This window comes from Misgurnus anguillicaudatus, chromosome 10, assembly GCF_027580225.2.
Source record: "Misgurnus anguillicaudatus chromosome 10, ASM2758022v2, whole genome shotgun sequence".
NCBI lineage: Eukaryota > Metazoa > Chordata > Actinopteri > Cypriniformes > Cobitidae > Misgurnus > Misgurnus anguillicaudatus.
In genome coordinates, this window is record NC_073346.2 from 18,661,202 (window position 1) to 18,680,516 (window position 19,315).

The 19,315-nt window shown below is 35.3% G+C and overlaps 1 protein-coding gene and 1 pseudogene across 3 annotated transcripts; both read right to left on the reverse strand.

Moving 5' to 3' along the window:
- Positions 1-58: 58 nt before the first annotated feature.
- LOC129447888 (cell adhesion molecule CEACAM6) lies at positions 59-15,952 on the reverse strand. 3 transcript variants are annotated; one of them, XM_073872041.1, is made up of 6 exons: positions 15,798-15,952; positions 15,312-15,632; positions 1,706-1,978; positions 1,346-1,600; positions 746-865; positions 59-653 (listed from the first exon to the last, which is right to left on the reverse strand). In XM_073872041.1, the coding sequence occupies exons 1-6, from the start codon at positions 15,844-15,846 to the stop codon at positions 598-600; spliced, it is 1,074 nt and encodes a 357-aa protein (XP_073728142.1). In that variant the 5' UTR covers positions 15,847-15,952; the 3' UTR covers positions 59-597. The 3 variants fall into 3 exon arrangements, with proteins under 3 accessions (XP_073728142.1, XP_073728141.1, XP_073728143.1); XM_073872040.1 differs by having other exon boundaries at positions 82-653; positions 746-868; XM_073872042.1 differs by lacking the exons at positions 59-653; positions 746-865; positions 1,346-1,600; positions 1,706-1,978 and adding exons at positions 9,955-10,837; positions 11,037-11,291; positions 11,397-11,672.
- On the reverse strand, positions 11,942-14,849 carry LOC141367234 (E3 SUMO-protein ligase ZBED1-like; annotated as a pseudogene).
- Positions 15,953-19,315: the final 3,363 nt, after the last annotated feature.

Sequence of the window (19,315 nt, forward strand, 5' to 3'; positions counted from 1 at the left end):
ACTGCAGAGAGAATATCTTACATCAGATCATAAATGCATTAAACCAACACAAAACACACACATGAACTTTTATCGGTTTTCAATGAAATCAAACAGCCACAAACTCACAGACTGAGACAGACTGGTTAGCTTGCTTATTGTCAATTAAACATTATTCTTTATTATTATTTACTTTAGGATTTAAGGTGTATGCCTGTCATCTCTGTTCACTCACTACACCGCTGCTTACATGTATAAACATTTATATAATCCATAATCCTTGCATCCTGTATCAAATCAAAAAGATATTTTTATAAAAAATGTATATACACTTAATTTAATAACAAATAAAAATAACAAAAAACACAAACCAGTTTCACAAGAAATAGCAGAGAACATGAAAATCTGTGATTTACAAATACAAGTAATTCAACATCTTTGTACACTGGAGCCTCATAAAATTCAAAGGACATAGCTTTAGTATTCTTTATGTTTGAAATAAAATAACTTAAGTTAATTGTTTTATAATTTTATCAGAAAACACAGCTTAAAGATTACACTAAATGAATATTGTAGGTTACTCCAGGTTAGTTTTAAATATTCAGGGTGGGTTTATTTTTAAAAGTCAACGTTTTCATATATCGTCTCGGCATTATTATTACCCGGCCCAGAACCTGTGGATTTAAAAAAGAATATATAAGATGTCACACATAACACAATGTGTTAATATATTACAAATTATACAGTTTGCCTCATTATTACTTACGTTGTTTTTGTTTTATAAAGTAGAAAATCAAACCACAAATGCCTGCAACTGCCACTAAAACTCCAATGACAATCCCAACTATTGCTCCTGTTGTCAGCCCTCCACCTCCATCACCATCATCTTCTATAGCAAAAATACAAAAAAAAGCTTTTCTGTCCTCAATGTCATGTTCTTTAAACAATTGTAACACTTTCTATCAAAATAAGTAAAATGGCATTTTAAACCACACTCTTAAAAAAGAAAGGTTTCTGAAATATTCTGTGTCTGGCTGTATGGTTACAAGAAGCTTTAACATCTGCAGGGCATTGCACACAAAGTTCAGTGTATTAAAAAAGGTTCCAGACTATAAACGGTAAAAGAGAAAATTTTTCTTGGAGATATTGCTATTTTGTTTCACCCACTGCCATTGTCATTTAAATAAATATAAGATTTCAGAAGTGTACATTTAAGAACTTAGATGTACATATAATAGCACAGCAATAAGAGTCATTATTTTGAAATAAATAGAAATGAAGTTTATTTAAAACAAAAAGCTAATTTAATAGTTAAGGCATTGCTTGACATTACAGTTTTCTATAAACGCAAAGTTATTCCTCTTACCTTTAACTACTAATAGATGTCTTTGAGAGACATTTATCTCTGTGACATCATTGTGGGCTGTGCAGATGTAATCTCCACTGTGTGTGATGTCACTCTTATCAATGGTAAATGTGTTTGTGGTTACACCGGTGTCTGATCCATTAAAGCTCCAGGTGAATGAAGCAGGAGGTACAGAAGTGGCAGAGCAAGACAGCAACACAGGACTGCCTAAAGCCGCTTCATTCGGACCATCAATAAAAACATCTTCTGGTCCATCTATAACACAGACAAGAGACTCATTGTTAGATGTGTAAACAGAGCATTAAAGAATTGAGATATTTCATTAAGTTCAAACACAAATCTTGATGTTTAACTGCTCACAGTTGATGATAAGTCTGAGGTTTGCAGTATCAGAGCTGAAAGGATTTCTTAATGTACATTGATATTCTCCACTGTCTGATCTGATCACTGGACTGATCAACACTGATCTGTTATCAGATGAGAAGGTGATGTTGATGGGTGTCAGTGGATTTTTATCTTTCATCCATTCCATAGAAGTGATGTGGCCGCTTCCTTCACAGGTTATATTAGCACTTGATTCTTCCTCTATTAATGATTCTTGTGGACCGATGAGTGTTGTGTCAGATACTGTTTCTGTGTGGATGAAAGACACAACACAAAAGCACTGTTTGTTTCTAAATAAAGTAAGAAGGTCTATGGTTTTGATGTGCTTTAAATCTGGTAATGAATTCCTGGTTTCTACAAATTCTGGAAAATAACAAAAAGATATCCATAATGGACCTTGTTTCCGTTCTATTGACTTAACTGATAAAAGCCCCTGCATATACATTTTTGGGAAATCACTATTACAACTTATAGTTAAAATAAATATTTACATTTACAGTGTAATGTGTTGAGACTGTCTCAACACAGTGTCTACGGTATGTGGTGAACAACAGGCATGATTGGATATCAGCGCTTATTATATACACGATTCAACAAAACATTTGCAAAGAAATCCTAAATAATGCAAAAATGCAATCACAGTGTATTCATATTGTAACCCCCATTAATTCCCCCCAAAAGATGTAAATTTGTGTGAAACCTCTTACATATGTATGTTTGTCATGTGATGGGAATATACTATTTATTATAAAGGGTATATTGGTGCCTGTTTCTTTAAGAAATCAATTGGTTGCAATGTACATTTGAGAGTGCATGGTTTTTGCACGCACATTTAAGTTGCTTTTTATTTATTGCTGTTTAAGCTCAAAAGCCTACTTCTGAGTGGAACGATACAATGCCTAATTGGGTGCTTTGACTGGGTACAGGCAAAAAAAATGGTACGCAGTTGAAAGCTTGGGCATGCCAAAGATTAGTAAAAACATTGGCTTTGGTGCATTTTTTGTTTTTGTGCAGCATCAGATTTGATTTGTATCTCCCTCATTTATGGTTATTGCCCGATTGACTTCCATTATAACATCATTTTTTTTATTGCATTGCCATGACACCTTATTTTCATGCATTCTTGATTGTTGGTGGTTTTTCCTTTTTTAAAGAGGTAAAAGTTGTCGTTTTTACTGTTGAACACAAAAAGGTAAAAGAAAATCCAGTCCACAATCACTTCTTATATTGAAAATCAGTGATTTTGTGTTTTTTCCCAAATCAGTGACACCACTTATAAACTTGGCAATGAAAGAGTTAAAATCATGGCATTTTTATAAACATTTGGTAGTTTTGCTCAGTACTTAGGTTGATTAACAGCTTTATGCAAAAAAAATTTTAAAAAAATCATCCGATACATTTTTACAGCAGTTTAATTTAGTGTCAATTTTTGGCCGCTAATAACACTTAAGGGTAGTAAATTTGCCCACGGTATATTGTTAAGGTTTTGAAAATTTTCAAAGCATTTTCTTAAAATATGTGTAAATATAAGATTTGTCACCAAAATCATTCCATTTGCTGAAACACAGAAAAAGTTGTGGCCAAATTAAGATAAAAAAATAAAAAAAGCCAAAAATGCCCCCAACAACACATAAGGGTTAAAAAGTCAATCATCTGACTGTACTGTGTATATTAAATTAACCACACCGTGAGAACAGCATCAGAGAAGAGCAGCCCCATTGGAGCTTACTCAAACCCATGCACCGCAATGCTTAGCAGTAGTACATATCACAATCCTAGCCCATTCGGCGTAAGCCAACGTAAAAGATTGGATGCCAGAGCCTCTAGAAACCCAACCGCGAACCAGGACAGAGTACTGTACATACAGACACAGCCAGCATATAGGTCTTAGCACAAGCACAATGCAACAATTGACCAAACTTTAGTCTTTTAAACTAAAGATACATTTAGATTTTATCATAAAATCACATATCACAATCCTCACCTTCTTTATAATCTTTATAGAAAGAGATAAAACTATATGCTTATATTGTATATGTTGGAAGGGAATACAGTCGCATTGTGACATTAATCACTGGATGAACCCTAATCTTTTATCATAAACTTCAGAGCAACAGAATGATCAGTAGGCTTTTATCATTTATTATTTTTACAGTAGGCCCTTTTGATTCTGTGCATGATCGCAACTGTTGTTGGACAGGGCTTTTTCTCTGATGACGACATGAACAGGGAGAATCTCAATCCATGCGCTTCAGCACATAGGTTTTGAATTATGCAAATTATTAAAAAAGGAGTGAACGGATCTATACTATTATATGCTGGTTGTTTACACACAATGCGGACACATATTGGTGTTCCAACACATTATAAAAGTGACTTTTGCAATAGGTCCCCTTAAAAAATTTAAGAAAACGTAATATAATGTGTATTTTATTGTGAATTTACAGTAAGCAGCTGTTATTTAATGCTGTAAACTTCACAACAACAAAAATGTATACAAGATTTCATTTAATAGTGTTGTCTTCTTGTTTAACGGCTTAAACAAGAGACCTTTTTATTACCACTATCAATACATGCTTTATTAAGCCTATGCTCAAATAATAGCTTCAGCGACAGACTCACCATACACTTTGAGTGAAAGTTGTCCTTCATGTTTTTGGAGATCACTTGTTGTTACAGTCAGAGTGTATGTCCCAGAATCATCCAGCCTCAGGTTCTTGAGCTCCAGAGCAGCTGTGGTGGGGTTCAGATCAACTCTGCCAACATATTCTGGATGTACAGTATTTTTACCATTGTTAAAGGTAATAATATTATCCACTCCAAAAGCCCATGTAATTATACTAATCTGTGAAGCAATGTATGGTGGATCTTCAGGGGCAAACTCTAAATTTTTTCCTGTTGCCCCATTAAACTCAGGAAACTGAAGATCTTCACTAAAACATTGTCCTGTTTCCAACAAGAAAAGATGTTAAAACTTTTTGACAAGTGTAGTAAAAGGCAAACTGCCTTTTATTTTCCTCTTGCAGTTAACTACAGCTTTATTGACACACATTATGTAGTTGTTTTAAAGGCTTACCAATGCACAATATCAACAGAGTCCAAAACAAACCATGAGGAAACATCATGACTGAGGTCTCAGTGACATGCAATCTTTATTATATACATTTCATTTTCAGTTAATGATAAACCTTTGTTGTAAAACAAGATGGAGCTTTCTGCCACCTAGAGCTGTGGTGCTGAGTTCACACGAGTCATGTTGTCTTGTCTAAGAACAATAACTACCACGTTACTTGTGGAAACCTCTTAAATAATCTGGTTTAATTCAAATTAAATCATATTATAATGTTTCATCTTGCTTAAGGGGTGATGTTTTTAAATAATTACTTGAAAAAAATCTATATGTATATGTTTTTGATTGCATTCAAGCCAACAATTTCCAAAATCACAGAAAAGAGAACAAAGAACAGAATGAGAACAGATTTAAAGTTGTTAAGCATGTGAAATAAAAAATCATTATTTAAAAACAAAGTAATAAAAATTTAATAATCCAATTGAAAACACATGGGACATAGGCAAGATTCCAGTGTATATTAACAGTGGGTGAGGCTTTGAAATTTAATGTCTATGAAATCTACATAGTTTTTAGTACAAAATAACTGTACAGGAATATATACACACAGTATCACTGTAAAAAATTTCTTGTTTTTACAAAAACTTTTTTGCAGCTGTGGTTGCCAGAACAATTTGGTAAAAATTACAGATTCTCTTTAAGAGGAAAAGAATGTAAAATTTACATGTTTTCACTTTAAGAAATACATACATTTTAAGTATATTTATTCAAAAATATAGGTTTATTTCACAGAAAAAGGCTGCTGCTTCATCAAAATGATTTTGTGAAATACCTGGTGAATTTACATGGTTTCACTGTAAGAAAAACATACATTTTAAGTATATTTAATCAAAAATATAGGTTAATTTAACAGAAAAAGGCTGCTGCTTTGCCACCATATTTTTGTAAAACACCTGATTAATTTACATGTTTTCATTGTAAGAAATACATACATTTTAAGTGAATTTATACAAAAATATATTATTATTTTACAGAAAAAGGCTGCTGCTTTCTCAAAATAATCATGAAAATGGCTTTGGAACAATTTATTCACATCAAATTAATGGACAAAACATCTGTCATTTGTTAACATACAAATTTGTAATGTGTACTGTACTTTTTTTTACAAACAACACAAACATCATCTACAAAAAAAATATATATATTATCTTGATCATCACTGACTCAAAGAGAAAAAGACAAAGAGAGTCAATGAAAGAAATAAGCTTTTCTCTTTAAACTATTCAATGCACAGAAGTTTTAACACCTTTTAAAGATCACTGCATTTTCCTCTTTACATGCAATAAAACAAATATACCAATATCTACAAAGTGCTCTTTAAATTGAGGTAGATGATGGCAAATCAGAAAATTTAACACCTATTAAAGTTATTTGTACACAAACTTGTCTGTATCAATTTTTTCTGAAATGATCTGGCCAATCCTAAGAACAAAACACAGGAGCTGAAACAAACCATATTCAGAGTTTCAGACATCACGCCACTCATGATCTAATGTTCCTGAATCAAGGTCAGAACTCTTGGGTTTACATGGAGAAGTGATGTGTTTGTCTTCTCCACTTTAGTGCCCTTCTCTGGGTTGATGGAAAAAAACACCTTTGGAGAGGAAAAAAGAGGCAAATTTTAAATAGGTTAGTAACAGTAACTTTAGAATTTCTTTTATTCAAGATATAAATAATTAGTTTTGGCCACGGTTTCACAGACATATTTAAAACTGTGTCAGTGCCATAATGTACTTTTGTCTAAAGATGCGCATCAGTAATGTTTTGTCTCCGACATATTTAACAAATTTAACCAAGGCATAGTACTGGCTTAAAGTCATAGTTTGGCCAAAAATGAAAATAAGCCCATGATTTTCTCTCACCTTCAAGCTACATATAGTATGTCACAAAATTGAGTACACACCTCACATTTCAGCAAATATTTTTGGATATCTTCTCAAGGGACAATATCACTGTAATACTGATCACTGTGATACTAACTTCTGTGGGATACACTCTAAAAAACAAACGGTGCTATATAGCACCAAAACAGTTGCTTTGGATCGTAACGATAGAAGAACCATTTTTAGTGCCATATAGCACCGGTGAAGAACCAGTGAAGCACCAGTGAAGCACCTGTGTAGAACCATATAGTGCTATGTAGAACCATATGTGGTGCTTGGCCCCTATATGGTTCTACACTGGTGCTTCACTGGTGCTTCACTGGTGCTTCACTGGTTCTTCACCGGTGCTATATGGCACTAAATGGTTCTTTTATATCGTTACGATCCAAAGCAATTGTTTTGTTGCTATATAGCACCGTTTGTTTTTTTAGAGTGTATTTATTCATAAATAAAAGACGGTACGTGAACATACAGTACAACACATGCAGCAATTATTAAAATGAAAGTCTAATATTTGCTCTCTTTAATTGATTTTCATACACTTTTCTGATGTCACACTGTAATTTCTGAGGCATCTTCTCAACCCCTGCTCCATTTCTGACCCAAGTGAAGTCTTTTAAAGTTAAATGTTTAATATCAGTATTTAGCATCAGGTTATCACAACAATACTCTCAACATTTCTCTTTTTATGTTCCTGCAGAAGAGCTGCTAGTACTTCTGTTAACTGTGAGTAAACATTTTTATGAGATATTAACTGTTTCTTCTACACTCTAAAAAAACAAACGGTGCTATATAGCACCAAAACAATTGCTTTGGATCGTAACGATAGAAGAACCATTTTAGTGCCATATAGCACCGGTGAAGAACCGGTGAAGAACCAGTGAAGCACCAGTGAAGCACCAGTGAAGCACCAGTGTAGAACCATATAGGGGTCATATAGCACCACATATGGTTCTACATAGCACTATATGGTTCTACACTGGTGCTTCACTGGTGCTTCACCGGTTCTTCACCGGTGCTGTATGGCGCTGGAGGTGGTTCTTCTATCGTTGCGATCCGGGGCAACTGTTTTGGTGATATATAGCACCGTTTGTTTTTTAGAGTGTATATTAGGAAAGAACATTGCACAAGATTGTACATTTAAGTTCATCAAATTGGGTACAAATATTATTTCAGTCAAACAATTAAAAATGTTTTTTTATATTTCACTGTCTTTGATTATTAAACTTTAGATCCACCACAGGTTATAACACATCATTTTTTTACAAAACAAAGTGTATTTATAATTTTACAAGATTTTTTACAAGATTTTACAAGTGTTTAATAAAAAATAATCTAGAAGCTGATCACTCAGTGTTTTAGTATAAAGGTTCAGACATGAACTTGATGACTACAGCAATAAATCTGTCTGTATGTGGTCTGTGCAAGAGCTTCAATCTGACTGAACTTTTACAAAAGAAATAAACAATTAAATAAAGTAATGTACTACTTACCATTCATACATTATATTCCTCATAATATTGTAAAGATTTTCCCATCTGTAAGTGTTTGCTTTTGTTTATTTATTCATGAGCTTCTTAAAATAAAATTGATGATACAATCGTCTGCAGGAAATAGAAAAACACAATTCAGTCTGGACAAAACTTAATGGGTAAAAAATAGCATAAAACACTGCAATAATTGCCCTTAAGACGCTAAAATAAATAACTACAGGCTAATGTTATAAATGCAATATGTTTTACATATATGTTTTATCTATAAATGCCTTTAGAAATATGTGACCCTGCCTGTAAGAAGTCTTTAGTCTTTATTTGTGATCTACTATACATAAAATCATCCAACATAATGTAAAGAACATTGTGTGAAAATATAACCTTGATATCTTAAATATTAAATTCAAACATCGAATTCATGGTCAAGTCAAAGATTGAAATTAAAGTTCAAAGTCATGAAAGATAAGAATGAGTTTGGAACAAAGCCATCAGGAACAAAGCCTAAGAAAAAATATTACATAATTTAATACAATTGTTGGGGGGTGTTATATTTTGTGTGCGTGTCTGTAAAACCACGAGAGCAGATGTCTTACACTTGGTTTATAATATTGCTGCTTTCTGGTAAACGCAGATAAGCAAATGTTTACGTGTGAAGATTCAGGTTGAAGTGTAAGATGTGATATACAGCACTATTTAAACACTCAAGTTCTTTTAAATGTCAGTTGATTTAAAGCAAAGTCCACATTTTAATGAACACACAGCTACTTAATTCTGATAACATACATATTCAGTCATATTCAGAGATGTTGATCTCCTCAGTATCAATAAAGGATCTCTATATTTAATTTTAGACAACACAACCCCAGAATTAAATTACACAGTGAATTAAATAAAAATGAGGTGAATTTTAAGTGAATAAGTGAAGTGAATTGTTTAGAGTATCTTTTCATGAACAAGTTTGTGTATTTCATTGTCTTCCATTGAAGTGTGTGCTCTCATTATGTTGCTGTCTGACTCCGATTTTAACAGCATCATTAAGACAATGACATCCAAAAGAGTCTCTGTGTTACTTCCAGTGTGTGACCTCATCAGTACCACAGAAAGAGAGAGAGAGTTTAGTTTGGGAGAGATGAAGAGTCTCTTTTTTAGTTTCTCATTTCTGTTCTCCTAGTAGTTCAGTATTGATGTTAGACTGAGGTGGAGGTAAAGTGCAGCCTTTGCTGGTGGTGAGAGGCCTTCTCTGGCAGGGGCTGTGCCAATCACCCTTTCACTGTCTCACCTCCCGTCTGTAAACAGAGGGAGAATGGCAAACTTTCCTGCTGCATTGACAACCTGCACAGGAGCCACAAAACGAAAGACATGTTTTATAACAACAACAGCAAAAACTGCCTGGATCAGCAAAGAGCAAAAACCCAAATGAACATCGGTAACTTTACTGCTTTACCATGAGATGCAAACAGCTGCAGGAGGCAAAGTGTCTGAAAGGGTCGTTGCACTGTTTATTTTGGTAAAGTAGGTACGTGATATGTTTGTATCGAGATTCATTCAGATATTCTACTTTGATGAAACGTTGTGTTGCTTATGAAATTTGTGTTTGTTTACGGATTAGCATAACGATATAGTTACTATGTCTACACAACCGAAAGTGTGTTTTAACTAATTCTCATGTAAAACAGAATCATGAATGAGACATGAGATGTGACCGTCTGATTTGTGCGTTTTCATGTGTTTTGAAAGAGGCGTGACTTTGGATGGCGATTTGAATGAAGGGTGGGATCGTGATTTCATTGCTAGTCGGGTACCGTTAGCATTTTTTAAAATGTACCCTACCTTTAAAGATTAGGGTCCACTTCTGACTTATTGTAAACCATGTCAGGAAAACCTGATCCTTTAAGCTTGGTATGGAAATTAAAACAGAAATCTGTACTGTCGATGGACAGGTTAACTCAGGAAATAAATGAGAATTTGGTACTGCTGTCTAGCCTGATTTTATTCCAGGTTACATTTTGCTTTCTCAATATCTCCATGTTATTGTACAGAATTGTGTAGCAGAAGCAGATACTTTTAAAGCATTAAGATTAATCACTATAATTTCTGTAAATACAGTAACATATAAGTATCAGCACTGTTTATCCACATCTCAACATAAACAGGTTACATGTGATAACAAACAAAGACATTAGAATAAAACATTAAAACATTAGAATAGATTTTGTGTTTGTTGTGTAAGTACACACGTTTCTTTATTCCTAATGAAATTAGTAAGTGCAACTTATCTTAATGTACTGTAAATATGAACCATAGGCATATGGGCAATATTCTTAAAGTCAAATTTGTGATTTACAAATACAAGTGATTCAACATCTTTGTACAGTATCAATATTGGAGCCTCATAAAATTCAAAGCTTAAATATTCTTTATGTTTGAAATAAAATAACTTAAATTATTTTATCAGAAAACACAGCTAAAATATTGAATAAAAAATAAAATTAATATAGATGGCTCCAGGTTAGTTTAAAATATTCAGGGTTGGTTTATTTTTTAAAGTCAACGTTTTCATATATCGTAGAAGTCTCAGCAATTTTAATGCCCAGCCCAGATTCTGTGGATTTAAAAAAGAACATATAAGATGTCACACACATACAAATTATACAGTTTGTCTCTAAATTATTCACGTCTTTGTTTCATAAAGTAGAAAATCAAACCACAAATGCCTTCAACTGCCACTAAAACTCCAATTACAATACCAACTATTGCTTGACATTACAGTTTTCTATAAAAGCAAAAGTTATTCCTCTTACCTTTAACTACTAATAGATGTCTTTGAGAGACATTTATCTCTGTGACATCATTGTGGGCTGTGCAGATGTAATCTCCACTGTGTGTGATGTCACTCTTATCAATGGTAAATGTGTTTGTGGTTACACCGGTGTCTGATCCATTAAACCTCCAGGTGAATGAAGCAGAAGGTACAGAAGTGGCAGAGCAAGACAGTGACACAGGACTGCCTAAATCCACTTCATTCGGACCATCAATAAAAACATCTTCTGGTCCATCTATAACACAGACAAGAGACTCATTGTTAGATGTGTAAACAGAGCATTAAAGAGGTGAGATATTTCATTAAGTTCAAACACAAATCTTGATGTTTAACTGCTCACAGTTGATGATAAGTCTGAGGTTTGCAGTATCAGAGCTGAAAGGATTTCTTAATGTACATTGATATTCTCCACTGTCTGATCTGATCACTGGACTGATCAACACTGATCTGTTATCAGATGAGAAGATGATTCTGTTGCTGGATGTCAGTGGATTATTATCTTTCATCCATTCCACAGAAGTGATGTAACCGCTTCCTTTACAGGTTAACTTAGCACTTGATTCTTCCTCTATTAATGATTCTTGTGGACCAATGAGTGAGGTGTCAGATACTGTTTCTGTGTGGATGAGAGAGAGAAAACAAAACACTGTTTGTTTGTTTGTTTGTTTGTTTGGTTGGTTGGTTTTTTCTAAATCAAGCAAAAGAGCCTATATTTTTCATGTGGTTTGCATGTTTTTCGGGTTTCTACAAATATTGGTAAATAACAAACAGATACTTTATAGACTCCAAAATGCTGCATTGTTTCAACTTGTGTTTGGGTTAAATGTGGACGAACATATAGGATCTGTTGGATTCAAAATAAATAAAAAGTTGTAAAAATTAAAACTAGTGCTGTCAATCGATTAAAAAAAATTAACTAATTAATCGCACAATCTTTTGAAATTAATCGCGATTAATCGCAATTAAAAGACAAACTTTTTGGATATGTAAATGTAAAACGTAAATAATTAATGTAAACTCAAGACAAAGAAACTATTTAAATTCAAAATATGATTGTTTATTGGAATTTTTGTTTAACTTGTAACACAGATTTTCTCATGTAAACAACATACCTGCAATAAACCATCAATATCCTCCAAATTAACTGTTGGCTTGAAAGCCATATTTATTACAGAAATAAAAACAGGCATGTAAGTGCCATTTGAATTTCAAAACAATCAATGCAAATAAAAAACAAAAATGATTTCCATGTTGAATTCTAAGTGGACTGCAAAAAAATTCCAAAGTATAGTCATTGCAAATATGGAAATTGGAAAATATAATAATAATAAAGGAATGAATACAAACAATTGTACTCATTGTAACGTTGTATTGCTGAGAGTTGAGAACATTAATTATGAAGTAGAAACTATTTTGCTTAGTCCTCCTTTACATTCAGCCAGTTGCTGAGACAGACCAGTCTGTTGACATTATCAGGGGACAATGTGGCCCTTTTCTTTTGAACGATGTGACCTGAGAGTGAGAACAGTCTCTCACAAGGCACCGTTGTAGCAGGGGTTGACAGATACTTGCATGCTATTGGTGCCAGCCTTGCATGTGTTGCTTCTCTCTTTTTCCACCACTGTAGTGGACAACCCTCCATGTGCAATTTGGGCTCTGCTTTGTAGCGGTTAAGACACTGTTCTATGGACTCTTCTTCTTCATCTGACTCTGAATCAGAAGAAACCAGCAAGACGGAGATCCTTCTCTTCTTTGGTGGCTGTTGGTCTGTTGTCTCTTTAGACTCTTGTTTTCCAGGACTCTGTGCCATTAACAGCTTGCTTAGTGAAGCCCACACCTCATTCCTTTCATCTTTGGGAAGACACTTTAGGTCTTTAAACCTTGGGTCAATTGCAGTAGCGATCTTCAGCCATGTGAGATTAGTGTTGTCCTTCCTTTTAGATAGGTCTGAAGTATTTTTGAATTTTACTACATAGGCTGGATCATCCTCTGTGGACTCCATAATTTTGAACAAGTGGCACAAGGCTGGCAATACCACTGAGCAGGAGATGTACTGCTCTCCTCCCAGCAGTTCAGTTACATATCTGTAATGGAAAGCACAAGATGTTGCTATTAAATGCAAAGAAACTAATTTTGTGCCAGTATGTAACATGTACACTTACACTCTCACACTCACTCATTCTCTCTCTCTCTCTCACACACACACACACACACGCACACACACACACACACACACACACACACACACACACACACACACACACACACACACACACACACACACACACACTCACACACACACACACACACACACACACACACACACACACACACACACACACACACACACACACACACACACACACACACACACACACTCACACACACACACACACACACACACACAATTGTATTTTATTTACATTACATTGTTCAACACCATATTTATTTCTTCTTCACCTTTAATAATGTTTAACACTAATCTTAACTTTTTTATTTTTGTTTTACGCAGCATGCCTTGGCAGCGGGCACACAGGCACACACAGATGGGGGATAGTGAAAACAGACAAGAGACGGAGAAAATAATATTAATCTACCTGCAAGGTTCAAGTAGTTCCTCCAGCTTTTGCAGTTTGGCGAGCTCCTGTGTAGTCAACATGGCAACATTGCTCTTTTGCTGAGCCAGGGTAGTGGTCAGTGGAGATTTGTTTCGCTGAATTCGCTTGGCCATCTCTAGGGTAGAATTCCATCTAGTCGTAACGTCCTGAACGAGAGATTCTTGTTTCTGTCCACATGCAACTTGCTGTTCCATTAGTTCGTGAGCGTTGGATGGACTATGCTTAAAGTCCCCAACGATCTTGCGACATTTAGCTAGGACACTTTCAAATCCACTGCCGTGAATGGAAACTGTGACAGTTCGTTGCAAAATGTGGGCCGTGCAGGGCAGGTGTTCAAATGGAAGTAGTCTCGCGGCAGCAACCATATTACGAGCACTGTCAGTGCCAAGTGTGCTTAACTTGTCCTCGATTTCCCATTCCCTTGCCACATCGAGAAAATGATCCGCACATGCCTCAGCGTACTGTCGTTCCTCAGTTTTAGACACGGTTAGTGCGAATGAATGCAATTTCCATTCTTTATCAACGAAGTGCGCTGTGATGCCTAAGTAGTTGTCATTGCTCACAGAAGTCCAGTGGTCCCCTGTCAGTGCGATGTGTGTCGCTTGCTGTAATGTGTTCATCCTCCGTGCCTTCTCATCGTCATACAAAGTGTGTATTTTTGACATGATGGTTCCTCTTGAGGGCATATTGTATGAGGCGTCTCACGATGCAGTTCTTATGATGTCCCGCAGTCCATCGTCATCTACTATGTTGATGGGTCGGCAGTTTTTAGCTATCCAACTAACCAAAGCATTCATTACCTTATCACTTACAGATCTTGTCATTTTACCACAAACGCACTCCTGCAATTTACATTGGCGAGGCCCCGTAGAGATGGTTTCGGTGGGGTGTTTTGCTTTTAAGTGATATGCCAAAGACGAATTACTTCTGTGGTAATTAAATTCGGCTTTGCAAAATGCACAGATTACTTTTGTTTTATCCACAGAACCATCCGGCAGAGTTTTATATTGAAACTTTCTGTCTAAAACTCCTTCCTTGGTCTTATCCATATTTCTTTGCACGTTGAACACACATGGGCCACAACCGGAAAAAAAAAAAACTGCAACCGCGTTAATTGCGTTAATTTTTTTTAACGCGTTAAATATTTCAAATTAATCGCATGCGTTAACGCGCTAATTTTGACAGCACTAATTAAAACCCATCAAATAATGCAAAAATACAATGCATTAATCCTGTAGCTAATGCTGGGAATTTGTGGACATTCTGTGTATTCCTAAATTAAACATAAACTCACTGAAGTAAACTGTACACCAGAGACAACAAACATTTAGCACACTAGTTTTGTCCCTCTGTTCATTTAGGTTTTACGATAGTAATTGACATTCATTCACAAATATAAGTGAATATAAAATAAGCTTGACCTTCTGTTTGCAAAACATTCAACTGTGTTAATGTCATTGCAATTTGCACAAATTATTCAGAATCCTTAAATCTTATTAATAACCAAATATTTATGCTTCTTAAGAAATCTTTACTCTTTTTTTATTTTTAAAAGTATTTTTTCATTACCCCTACCACTATCAATATAATGTTTAATTAAGCCTATGCTCAAATAATAGTTTCAGCAACAGACTCACCATACACTTTGAGTGAAGTTTGTCCTATATAGTTTTGGAAATCACTTGTTGATACAGTTAGCCTGTATGTCCCAGAATCATCCAGCCTCAGGTACTTGAGCTCTATAGCAGCAGTGGTGGTGTTCAGATTAACTCTGCCAATATATTCTGGAGATATTGAAGTTCCAGCAGCGTTTGAGAGAATAATAGTATTCACTCCAAAAGCCCATGTAATTGAAATAATCTGTGAAGATATGTATGGTGGGTCTTCAGGGACGAGCACTACGCTTTTTCCTGTTGCCCCATTAAACTCAGGAAACTGCAGATTTTCACCTAAACATCCTGTTTCCAAAATAGAAAAATGTTGAAAATATTTTTTAAAGATTATGAGCAACAGACTTTATTGATTACGTGTAGTAATCAACAGACTTACATTTGTTATATTTCCTGCAGTTAACTACAGCTTGAATGTTTATCAACAAACATTAACGTGTTTGAAAGGCTTACCAATGCACAAAATCAACAATATCCCATACAAACCAGTAGGAAACATCATGACTGAGCTGTCAGTTGTTAGAAGTCAGAAATAATCTGTATTATAGCTGTACATACAGGATTCAATGAATGTTAATGTAATAAAACCAATGTAATAAAATAAAGATTGAGCTTTGTGCCACCCAGCATATAAGGTCACTTGTGTAAACCTCTCATAAAGTGGCTTCAATCATTTACTTTATTGAAATCACTTCCCTAATGTTTCAGTCTTGCATAAAGGGAAAGTTTATCAAACAAATGAAAATTCTCTCATCGTTTACTCACTCTCATGTTGTTACAAACCTGTATACATTTATTTGTTCTGATGAACAGGAAACAAGATTGTTTGTAAGAATGTTTGTAAACAAACCATTTATGAACCTCATTCACTTCCATAGTATTATTTTTCTTACTTTGAAAATGAATGGGGCTCATATGTAACTAGATAACTGGATACTGTTGTCTCTGTGCAAGCCAACAATATATATAATATTCAGGGCTTTATAAATACAAAAACAAAAACAATATTCAGGGCTTTATAAAATATTTTTAAAAAACTTTATACAGTATGACCTTAGGATATGTGTATGGTTTGGGGTGTGTTAGTTTTCTTCTGTTCTTACAGGTATTAGCATTTCCCCCCCTCATGTTTCAGTTGCCTGAGTGAGTGGCAGCAGCCAGGTGTGCCTAATCAAAACTCAGTGCCTATTTCATACTATATAGTATGCGAAAAGCAGTAGGCGAGGCGAGTAGTATGTCCGAATACATATAGAGGAGTTATCCAACAAAGAAGAAGAGGCATGCGGCTGTTTTCGCGCTGGAATTACATGACGTGATGACGACGTATGTCACGTGATGTAGCAACATGGCGGATGTAGTACGTCCGTTTGCTTTGTTTTCTTTTGAGATCATGTATTGGTTTTCTTTTACCAATATTGTATACACTTTTCAGTTTTTGAACATGAATCTGACTTCCTGGTCATTTTTTGCCCTGGTTTATCTTTTTAAATATTGTTGCTCCTCCTCCCCCTGGACTTATCATAGGGAGGAATAACACAGTAAATTGTTTTATTCCATCCGATCAAGCCAGTAGCCTATACTGCAGTTGTTCTCAACTCCAGTCCTCGGGCCACCCCTACCAGAAGATTTTAGATGTCTCCATATATAAAACACCTGATTCAGTTCATCAGCTTGTAAGTGTGTTAATTGAGGAAAAGTTTCAAACATTCTGGAAGGAGTCTGATAAGTGGAATCAGGTGTTTCATATCAGGAGACATCTAAAACATTCTGGGGGGGAGGCCGAGGACTGGAGTTGAGAACCAATGGCCTACTGCATAGTCACACTGCATAGTGTGTGGTTGTGGGGGGGGCATCAGTGGTGGCCCGTGACTTATTTTTCGAGGGCGCACGATGATTATGTTCATCGCAACATGATTGTAACCCGCCATGTGTGTGGCTCGTCATTTCAAAAAATGTGCTTGTCGTGTCATGTAAACTTATGTACATCCAGGCGCGGAGCTATGGGCGGGCCTGGATTGACAGCTGGCCCGCCCAATCAGAAATGTAAAAAATACTACTCTGTATAGTTAGACATGTATACTACTTTATGTGGTGTAATTTATCTATTGCATGTTATGTTAAAAACAGTAAAATTATAAGTAAGCCTGATAACTATTTAAAAACTATTAAAGCAGTTGAATGTTGCGTTATAATGAAATATTCCCGAGCAGCTTTCAGCCATGATCACTTTGAGAACTTTTTTTGCAAGCAAGTAGAAAACGTATTTTGAATAACAACACGTTATAAATATGTGCTGCGCGCTTTCCTCTCAATAACATAAACACACAACAAATATGACAGCGGGGTAAAAAATAGAAAGAAAACATCTGATGTAGTTTGATATAGCGATATAGCAGCACTATATGTCACGCCACGTTTATTGCTACACTTTATACAATATAGCCTATTGCTTTTAAGCAACAAATAGCCTATCATAACAACCTATAAGCCTACTGTGTAATTGAGACATTAATTTAAGAAATGCATTAAAGCAGAAAGACGTAGGCTGCGGAAATATAGTGGGTTCACTTCAATCCACACCACAAACGTTCTTGGTTTGCTTCTTATTTATTAAATCGAGGCAATTGTTTGATCAAACATTGATTAATATTAAGATACAATTTATACAAAACGAAATTCATTTTAAAGCAAGTCTTTCTACAAAACAAACCTCGCAAAATCGCTTGCCCGACGTCCATTACGGGCTTTGCGAATTCATGTCGGGCAAAAAAAAAATGATGCGCCTTGGCCGTCGGGCGGAGGAAAAAATATTGTAATGTGTTTGCATTCTCTCAGATTTAGTTAGGTAATTATGTTGTATGTAATTCGGCGTCATAGCCATAATTATCCTCACTAACAAGTGAAACTGTCAGGAAATTAAGTGAAAGCATTAAATCCATTATTCCTTTCGTTCACGTCTGATAGGCGCGCTCCTCGGCTCCGCTCTTCACGAGTAGGCTTGCTCTTGTGCTCATCAAAAAGTATATTAAATGTTTATTTATTTGTCATTTCGTTTAACCCCAGAGTCTAACATTATTCTAGCAATTCCCTTTATCTTTCTTTATTTAGTAAGTTAACTTAAATATGTGAGAACGAAAATATATTTTTAGTGATTTGCATGAAGAGAATATGATGTTAGAAGCTTCATTTTAAGCATTTAGTAGCCGTATTTATTTAAACACTTTAATAGGTTATTTAAAAAAGTATAAGGTTTTTTTGGGTTCATTTATATTTCCTGTCACTGTGTGCAGGTTCTTTTTTGTAGGCTATGATAGCCCAATATTTAATAAATGTCACGTTGCATTACAATTTAAAGTATCAATAATGTCAAAAATGTGACGTGCAGTTCGGGTGTGTGTGTATGCTGTTTAAATTAGTGTTCTGAAGTTTTGACGAATTTTATAGACTTGTTATAGTTTCTTATTCAAAAGTGACACCCATAGATTCAGGCCCACCCGGACTTAATCCATGCCCACCCATATGTCACGTTCTGCATCCGCCACTGTGTACATCGCGTGTAAATACAAGCCTACTGCAGACACCTCGAAGGGATTTATGATAAAAAAGACGCTTGCGTTTCCCAGATACTTGTTTAATCTCATGTGTAATAGTTTACTGTTAAGTGAGTGTCTTGCGAGAATTTCGTGAACGTGAGCATCTCTTTTATCATAAACCTTTCAACGCATGTGCAGCAGGCACATATTTTTCAAGACGCATGATGCACATGGTTCACATGACGGAACAAACACATATTTTGAAATGACAAGCAACACATGACACTCCTAACACATATTTTGAATTCGTGCCTCTCGGAAGAGACAACACCGGCCGCCACTGCTTGGCTTGGCGTGTTGAGAGAGTACAGAGCAATCGCCATACCCTGGCATTCAGACAAAACAGCAGAAGTTAACAGGCTATTATGGCGCTCATTA

Excerpts from the sequence above, each read along its gene's own strand:
- LOC129447888 (XM_073872040.1), bottom strand. The coding sequence starts at position 15,846 with ATGATGTTTCCTACTGGTTTGTATGGGATATTGTTGATTTTGTGCATT. Across the intron at positions 1,979-15,311 it reads AACTTCACTCAAAGTGTATG|AAACAGTATCTGACACAACA; the intron begins GTGAGTCTGTTG and ends TCATCCACACAG. Across the intron at positions 1,601-1,705 it reads CCTCAGACTTATCATCAACT|ATGGACCAGAAGATGTTTTT; the intron begins GTGAGCAGTTAA and ends TCTGTGTTATAG.